This window comes from Sphaeroforma arctica (genome assembly GCF_001186125.1).
Source record: "Sphaeroforma arctica JP610 unplaced genomic scaffold supercont1.1391, whole genome shotgun sequence".
NCBI lineage: Eukaryota > Ichthyosporea > Ichthyophonida > Sphaeroforma > Sphaeroforma arctica.
In genome coordinates this window covers 5411-15438 of record NW_014039167.1, presented here as the reverse complement: position 1 = coordinate 15438, position 10028 = coordinate 5411, and the positions used below count along the sequence as shown (strand labels likewise).

At 48.3% G+C, this 10028-nt stretch overlaps 1 protein-coding gene across 1 annotated transcript; it reads right to left on the bottom strand.

The window, feature by feature from the left end:
• Positions 1 to 346: 346 nt before the first annotated feature.
• On the bottom strand, positions 347 to 8473 carry SARC_10792 (TK protein kinase; the record flags this gene model as incomplete). Its single annotated transcript, XM_014295152.1, has 8 exons — positions 347 to 2540; positions 3295 to 3815; positions 4203 to 4328; positions 4976 to 5137; positions 5615 to 5752; positions 6268 to 6412; positions 7779 to 7903; positions 8261 to 8473. 8 exons carry the CDS (start codon positions 8471 to 8473, stop codon positions 347 to 349), a joined length of 3624 nt encoding a protein of 1207 aa, XP_014150627.1.
• Between the last annotated feature and the right edge of the window lie 1555 nt (positions 8474 to 10028).

The window sequence follows — 10028 nt, the reverse complement described above, 5'->3', positions numbered from 1 at the left end:
TCTATCGCCCGCAGATGTGGTGTGGACGTCTACGAGCTCTCCCCCGCAAAGTCGTGTGATGTGATGTTGAACAAACACACCATGTCATATGTGAGGAGAACAAGGACAGCCAACTAGCAGGCGAATTGGAGAGACAGAGGATAACGCAGGATGTTGCAGATAGCTTATTGGACAGAGATAGTTGTTGTACCGAAGTTGCTAAGGACGGTATAGTTGTCACAGACCAAGGGGAGCACACATGCTCGAAGTATGGTATACGACTATGATTGGTAGCACGTATACGAATACAATCATATATATCTCATGTGAGGATAGTATATATTTTATTGGATAGGCACTATATTGACTACCGCTGCAGATAGTGTAGTGGTGTGGAGGACGGCTCATCGCATCCCACAAACACAACCTCATCGTCACCGCTCCCACTCCCCCCAGCTGAAACCATAGTGGCCATATTCCGCGTGTCCGACCTATCGAGTGTACCCGCCTTATTTTTTTGGACCTGGTGCGCCCCACCGTATGGCGCAGACTCGTGGCTGTTGTATACCCCAATCTTACCCGTCCGCTCGCCCCTGTGGTGCGGTCCCACCTCTACACCCTTCTCTTTATTTGCAGCTCCAAAGCCCTGCGTATAACTGCTGCGTGTGCCGTTCTCCGCAGTCCTCCGTATTCCATTTCGGGTGCAGTCCATCGATGCACCTCTGCCCATACTTTTGGGCCGTTGGCCCATATCTACATATCTACTCAATGCCTCGCAACTCTCTGGATCGTCCAGGTTAACGCAGTCATCGGCAGTGTGCGGCAACTGGGCACTCTCGTGTGACGGGGGTGCTGCAACACCCACAGCCTCGAACTCGTAGCTGCTCGGTGGATCGCGCATGACGTCGTATCCCGAGTTATAGTTGGGATCACCAAACTCACTACTGGCGTGGTAGTGTGCGTGTGCCTGAAGACCTCCCTGGTCACTCGAGTGGGCGTCTATAGGTGCATCATGTACACCTGGTGTTGGGGTTGAAGCAGATGTTGATGCTGAAGGTGCGCCTGTTGTTGTGGTGGTGGTGGTATGTGCGGGGGTGGTGTGTGTGTTGGACCTGGCGTCTGTGGTTGGCTGAGGGGTGTGTACACTCCAGACGATAGCCCCACTATCCGTCACAGACGGTCGAGGAGTTTGTGGTATGGACTCGGTAGATGAGTAGTAGTCGGTTGGCCATTCATCGGCATACGGCTGGTAGTTGCCATGGTTACGCGCACTCGCACTCTCATACCCAGACCCTTGCTCGCCCTCAGACGCACTCAGCGTGTTGTGTAGCATACGTGACATGGCGCGACTCGGCGTGTCTCTGCGCCGCGTTGGCGTATGTGTGCGCGTGTCACCGTGTATATCCATGGGCCGGTGAGCGTCCATACGCGAGTAGGTGTGTGTTTGTAGGTAAGGACTGGGCATCTGATGGGGATGGTCTGGGTTGCGTGTGTGTGCCTGCCCCCGGGCTCCCGCTATTCGGCCGCTCAGTGTACCGTCGCTCATCTGTATGGCGCTGTGGGGTCTGGTCCTTCGTACAGGCAGTGGGTCTACCACGTAGTACACCTGATCACTCCTCAACCCATCGGTGGCCTCTACAAACCTAGAACTGTCGAGTGTCATGCTTTGTACATCGACCTCTCTGTCCGTATCTCCGCCCTCCTCCGCCGCAGGCGTCCCGATATCTATACACGTTGAACCGGTATGCACATCCTCCGTATGACTGTCCACCCGAGAGTCGGCCTCGCTATCGTACTCGCACAGTCTGTCGGCTATCTCCGAATCCGTAAGTGATCGGGCCCGCCCGCGCGAGAGACTTGGCGTGGGTGGGCCTACAGCCCCCCCGCCGATGACACTATACATGTGATCACTCACCACAGGCGACGCACTCCCCCCAATCGGTCCAGCTGAGTGTGCGCAAGGGGGTGCACCCACACACGCCTCAGGTGCACATGTCTCGTTAACTGTACAACTGGTCCCAGACAGCCTGCACCTATGAGCCCGAGGGCCGGGCCTATGGTCCAGGGCAACAACCGCCAGGTGCGAGTGTGTCCTGGTGCGTGCGTGTGTGTGTACCCGCACGGGCGACTGTAAGCCTATGCTGTGGGAGCGGGTGTGTGTGCGTGTGCGTACTGGCGTACGTTGTGCTGAGGCTATGTCCCCCATGCTCACATAGGTCCCATCCGAGACCATCCCATCCCCCCCCGTCTGGTGGGACCCACACAACCCGCTGGAGAGAGTGCTGTAGTTGAGGTTGCTGCTGAGCTTGTCGGTGGGCTCGTGTTGGGCACTGGCACTCCGTTGCAGCGTGTGTGCACAGTTACTGTGCACGCGATGGTGTTTGGTGATTGGGCTGAGGTAGTTGTTGTTCATGGGGTTGGAGTGGTGTTTGATGATTGGGCTGGGGTGGCTGGGTAGAGGACTGTGTGTGGACGTGTGTATGTCGTGGCTGTCTCTCTTTGCGGAGCGTTGACTGAGTGTGCGGCTTCTGATGTGTCTGGTGGACATGCGCCGGCCCCGTCTGCGGAATTGCGAGGTGCACGAATGAGATAAACAAAAGGACTTTAAAAAGGAAACACTTTGATTGGTTGGCTGGGACCGCCGGTCCTATATATGAGGGATGGGGACAGGACCCTAAAACCCTGAAACCTGAAATGGAAGGGTAGGTAGATGTCGATACACTCGAGAGTTGGCATATTCATTTAGCCAGCACGTAACAGTATGGAGCCGGAGAAAACACTGCTCAAGCTTTAATGAGGGGTTCAACTCATCTTACCTACCTAATTGTCATCTTATGTTAGATACATTTCTGTGCACATAGTACACAGCCATATAGCACTCGCACAGTGAAGGTAATGATCTGTGCACAAGCACACGCGTGCCACTATACAAAGACTGTTAAGCACTGTATATATACGACACAAAAGAAACCACTATTCAATACATCAACAAAAAAGGGGGCCACTATACAAGACTGTTATGCACTGTATTATATACGGCACAAGAGAAACCACTATTCGATACATCAACAAAAAGGGGGCCACTATACAAAGATTGTCATGCACTGTATATATACGGCACAAGAGAAACCACCGTTCAATACATCAACAAAAATGGGGCCACGATACTAAGACTGTCATGCACTGTATATATACCACCTCATGCACACTACCAACACCTAAACCTCTAAACCCACTCGTCACAGATACTCTGCCGCACTCACTCACTCACTCACTCACTCTCCCACCCACCCACTCACTCACTCACTCACTCACCTCTCTGAGTCTGAGCCCGATCCTCTGCGCTGTGCGAGTGTGTCTGTTGAGGTGGGTGCCAGTCTTTCGTGTGACTTCTGGGTTGAGGTGGGGGTCAATCTCTCGTGTGACTTCTGGGCCTGCATGTAGTTGTGCTTGAGGATGTGCTTGTGTGAGCGTGCATGCTTCAACGGATGATGGTTGTGGTTGTGGGTATGTGTGTCAAGTGAAAGTCCTTGCCCACCCATCTGCCCGTGTGCGCTGTTGGTGTTGAGTGAGTGGTTGTGGCTGCGTGTGAACCGGTGCACCTGTTCCTGCAGGCTATGGCGTACGTTGGCGAGCGTGTCTCCGTCCGGCATAGACACAGAGTTGGTCAGCGTGGGCTTCTCCTTGCCCATACAGGGTGACTTGAGCAGGTTAGAGTTGGCCCGTTGGCGTAGTAGGAAGGACGACTGCTTGCTGCTGGAGCTGAGTGTGCTGTTGGATTGGCCCAGACTTGCCTTGCGCCGTATGTCCTCGAGGTAGGTATCGCCGTCTTCGTTCTGTATTGGGTGCGAGTGGGGTGTGTTGGTGGGTAGATCGAATGGCTTTACAGAAGGACTGTATGCGGGGGCTTGCTTTGCTTGCTGAAGTATCTCTATGCGCCTATGTGCCTATGTACACCTGAGGTGTACTTTGCAGTATCCATATCTCTCTATATATATACGCGAACGCGCAAACACACAGGAACATTCAAGATACTCAGTGCATATACTCATGCCACCCATACACATTCAGTATACTCAGTGCATATATTCATGCCACCCATACACACTCAGTATACTCAGTGCATATACTCATGCCACCCATACACACTCAGTATACTCAGTGCATATACTCCTGCCACTCATGCACCCACTTGCTGGCACATCCATGCACGTCACACATACCCGTACAGCGTACGTGCTCTTGCAATGGGGGACGAACAAATGCCCCACATTAACGGATAGGTCTTCAAAGTCGGGTCTGTCCTCGTGGTTTCTGCGCCAGCATCGGATCATGATCTCGTACGCATCCTGATATGCGAATGGGTGTGTTACAATAGTTATGATCTCATACGCATCCTGATAGGCGAATGGGTGTGGTACAGTAGTTATGATCTCATACGCATCCTGATAGGGGAATGGGTGTGTTACAATAGTTATGATTTCATACGCATCCTGATAGGCGAATGGGTGTGTTACAATAGTTAAGATCTCATACGCATCCTGATAGGCGAATGGGTGTTTTACAATAGTTATGATCTCATACGCATCCTGATAGGCGAATGGGTGTGTTGCAATAGTTATTATCTCATACGCATCCTGATAGGCGAATGGGTTTGGTACAGTAGTTAGCGCATGCACAGTCACCCCAATGGGTCATAGGCGGTTGTGCAGTGATGATCTGAGCGTGAGATGACAGTAGGCGTGGTAGGTAGGTGTATTCATCTTTCAAAATGCCGTAGACGTACCTGCAAGCAAGCATGCGATATCCCATAACATAACATAGCGGTAGTAATAGTGTATGCAACCCTAAACCCTCAAACCACAGTCTCCAGATGTCTCGCACACCTAGTTTCGGCAACTTTGCACGAAGCAAATGATCTAATGGAGATAGCCAGGCTAAATATCTTTCCTGGGGTTTGGGTATAGGGTTTAGGGTTTAGGGATATGACTCTTACCAATGGGCATTCGTTGGGTTGTAGTAGTCGCTTGTCTTCCTTGAGATACTCGACCAGCTGGAATAGGTTCATGCCGTTGTACGGCAAGGTGGAGTCGGTATCAAACAACTCCCACAGCACCACGCCGTATGACCACACATCACTGGCCCAAGAGAACTTTTGCTGTTGGTATAAACAAGGGACAGGGGTAGGACAAGTGAACACTTAGACAAGTGAACAAGAAGTGAACACGCAAGTATAGGCAGGAAGCGCGACGCAGACAATGTGTTTGGTGAGAATGACCTATGGACATGTAGTCCATTAGGTGAATGGTTGAACCCGCCAACCAACCCTATTACAAGCATTTGTGCTGAAGCGGAGAAACCCCTCTTGGAGGTGGTTATTGTTGGTTCGAAATCAATTACTTTTGGTAACGGTACGGGCGACTCATTGGAGATATCCGTAGCCGCCCGTCAATAGTGAATTGACAACAGTCACAGCTTCTTCTTCTTCTTCTGAGCTTATATTCCCAACCCAAAAGGTACACATAAACAGTGCGCGAGTGCGTGAACGCAGGTTCGAGCCACACATCTCTCGACAGTATAACGCATTTTAGTACATTCACAGTCCTTTTTCCAAAATATCAGGTGCACGACGCACCTGTAACAGACCCTCGAGAGCAGTCCATCGGGCCGGTACCTGCCCTTTCTGCTCCATATGATAGTACTCTTTGTCGCCATCAAGCATGCGCGACATCCCGAAGTCAGTCACCTTCAGTACAGGATACTCAAACGTGGACTGCAAGGGGTCCCAAAAGTGAACGGATGAGGACCAAATGGGACTGGACAAAATCAGCCCATTTCGGACTAAATAAGGGCAGCGGAGAAAGTGTCTCTAGAATCGGACCATTGTGCTGTAGGCGTAGGTGTATGTACCACACTGCAGTGCTCCCCAACACTGAAAGCCATAGGTGTCCCCGTACTTACTATGTGGTGCTAAAGATGCAATACTCAATGCGCCGATTATCTGTCTCAGGGCAAAGCACACTGGCCCTTACCTTGCCATCAGCTGACCCAACCTATCTGATGCGCATGGATCCAACTTGTACTCTCACTATACACACATATATGCCAAATTGTGAGGTATGTGTATACACACACGTATACCAAATAGATTGGGGTATCCGCCATTCTTTACTATATCCACACATATGATAAGTAAGGATGTACATACACACATGGTAGGTAGTAGGTATATACACCCAAGCGTTCTGCTACAGCCCTTGTTATTTACCTACACGCACGGCAACATACATTCGTCGCATGGCTGAGCATGCAGTTCCTGGCTGCCAAGTCACGATGTACAATGTTCTGATTCTGAAGATAGCGCATACCACGAGCAATCTGGAAAGCAAAGTAGTACTTCTCCGCAATTGTGACTGTGGTCTGTCTCTCGTCTCTGTAGTGGGTGGGGGTGTGGGTGGGGTATTGGCAGTTGAGTGTGATGTAGGTATATAGATGAATGAGCAGTTGGTGTGGTTTAGCTAGACAGATGCATTCATACAACACATACACATAGAGACACGTACCGTTTATAAACATACACACATATATATAACTGTTTTATGTAGACAGGATATATCATGAGGATCTACATATGAAGTATCATGTGATGACTGTACAGGCTATGTGAACAATTGAATGTATGTTTGTATAATTGCATCTATTGTACTGTGATACCACATGTGATTGTGTGTTTGTGTGAACACATCAATTGTACTGTGATGACTGTACATACCACATGTGACTGTGTGTTTGTGTGATTGCTAATTTGAACTGCCCTGCTTATATCGAACACATCAGAAAGGGCGAAGCCCACATTCCGCTGAAGTGGCGCAAATACAAATTATTCAACGAGCCAACTAACACCGCACACCATGCAACACCAAAAAAAACATCTCATACACACGTCTACAACACACACCATGCAACACCCAAAAACACATCACATACACACGTCTACAGTACAGAACATGCAACACCGAAAAACACCTCACATACACACACCATACAACACCGAAAAACACATCACATACACTCGACTACAACACAGAACATGAAACCATCACACCCACTGGGCTAAAACCCAGTAACATCCACTCGGTGGTAGTTGCACTCACACGTACACTCAGTTGAGTGCATGGCACATACTGTGTAGTAGTTGCACTCACACGTACACTCATTTGAGTGCGTGGCACATACTGTGTAGTAGTTGCACTCGCCCGTACACTCAGTCGAGTGCATGGAACATACTGTGTGGTAGTTGCACTCACACGTACACTCAGTCGAGTGCATGACACATACTGTGTGGTAGTAGCACTCACACGTACACTCATTCGAGTGCATGGCACATACTGTGTGGTAGTAGCACTCACACATACACTCATTCGAGTGTGTGGCACATACTGTGTAGTAGTTGCACTCACCCGTACACTCAGTCGAGTGCATGGCACATAATGTGTGGTAGTTGCACTCACACGTACACTCAGTCGAGTGCATGGCACAAACTGTGTGGTAGTAACACTCACACGTACACTCAGTCGAGTGCTTGGCACATACTGTGTGTGGTAGTTGCACTCACACGTACACTCAGTCCAGTGCATGGCACATACTATGTGGTAGTAGCACTCACACGTACACTCATTCGAGTGCGTGGCACATACTGTGTGGTAGTTGTATTCACACGTACACTCAGTCGAGTGCATGGCACAAACTGTGTGGTAGTAGCACTCATACGTACACTCATTCGAGTGCATGGCACATACTGTGTGGTGAGATAGGTGCGTAGGTCGCCCATGCTCATGACCTCCAACACAATGCATGTGGCAGGGCCAACGGAGATACCCACGCAGCTCATGACGTTGGGGTGGTCTAGTTTCTTCATCAGCAGCTGTAGGGGTTGGATGAAAGCAAACGGTTGCTATGACAACGATGCAGTGGGAGGGAGCGGATAGGGTGAGCAGTCTTTCCGTACGCTATGTGTGCGTGTAAGGGTGTACGATCTATAGAACTCTCAGTGACATGTGGAACTAATACACGCATCAGACACACACACCTAAAGCAAACATCGCCTCACAAACTGAACCACACACACTCACACACACACTCCCAGACACGTATCATTTCACAAACACGCACCTAAGACAAACATCACCTCACAAACTCACACACTCACACATACACACATTTCCAGACACCACACACCTAAGACAACCATCACCTCACACACTCAATCACACAAACACACCGCTTCCTTAAGAAACTCTCCCTCATCGTCGTCGTCGTCTCCTTCCTTGGCGAGCCTGCCCTTGAGCTCCTTTATAGCCACGGGAGACTCTTTGCGCATGTCGTCGTCACGTAACCATCCACTGTACACCACTCCGAAGTTGCCGTTGCCAATGACTTCGAGTTTGGTGATGTTGCGCGGGAGGATGGCTGAGTCACTGCGGCGTGCCTTCATGCGAACTGCGATGGCATCAGGGTCATCAATGGCTGTGGAGGGAAGCAGTGTGTGTGCAAGGGAGTATGGTCAATATACGATGAAGTATGGTTAATATGTGAATGGGAAGTATGGTCAATATATGAATGGGAATAAATATATGAATGGAAAGTATGGCCAATATATGAATGGGAAGTATGTTCAATATATGAATGGAAAGTATGTTCAATATATGAATGGGGAGTATGTTCAATATATGAATGGGGAGTATGTTCAGTATATGAATGGGGAGTATGTTCAATATATGAATAGGAAGTATGTTCAACATATGAATGGGGAGTATTTTCAGTATATGAATAGTAGCATGTTCAAAATATGAATGGGGAGTATGTTCAATATATGAATGGGGAGTATGTTCAATATATGAATGGGAAGTATGTTCAATATATGAATGGGGAGTATTTTCAGTATATGAATAGTAGCATGTTCAAAATATGAATGGGGAGTATGTTCAATATATGAATAGGAAGTATGTTCAATATATGAATGGGGAGTATGTTCAATATATAAATGGGGAGTATGTTCAGTATATGAATGGGAAGTATGTTTAATATATGAATGGGAAGTATGTTCAATATATGAATGGGGAGTATGTTCAGTATACGAATGGGGAGTATGTTCAATATATGAATGGGAAGTATGTTCAATATATGAATGGAGAGTATTTTCAGTATATGAATAGTAGCATGTTCAATATATGTATGGGGAGTATGTTCAGTATAGGAATGGGGAGTATGTTCAATATATGAATGGGGAGTATGTTCAGTATATGAATGGGAAATATGTTCAATATATGAATGGGATGTATGTTCAGTATATCACAAGTGTAACGTAATGTGCTGTGGTGTGCGTATTTGTCACATGTCAATTGTGCAATCACAGAGTCGCGCGTACTTGCACACAGCAATGGCATCAGAGCCACCAATGGATGAGGGAGGTAGCAATGAGTGACAACATAGAGTGTTGGGGGATTGAATGCTGTGTGCAAAATTTTCTGGTCATACAGGTGTGTGACCCTATTCATAAAGTCACATGACTTGTTATGACTACAAGGGTTGCTATGGTGTGTGCATTGGATGTTGTTGCTATGGTGTGTGTATTAACTGCCTGTGCCAAGTACATCAGGTGTGTAGTACTCTGTATGTGACCCTATTCCTAGAGTTACATGACTTATTATGACTATACGCGTTGCTATGGTGTGTGCATTGCAATTTTTTGCTATGGTGTGTGTATTAGCTGCCTGTGCCAAGTATATCCAGTGTGTAGTCCACTATACTGCATCTCTAGTACATCCAGTGTGTAGTCCACTATACTGCATCTCTAGTACATCCAGTGCGTAGTCCACTATACTGCATCTCTAGTACATCCAGTGTGTAGTCCACGATACTGCATCTCTAATACATCCAGTGTGCAGTCCACTATACTGCATCTCTAGTACATCCAGTGTGTACTTCACAATACTGCATCTCTAGTACATCCAGTGTGTAGTCCACTATACTGCATCTCTAGTACATAC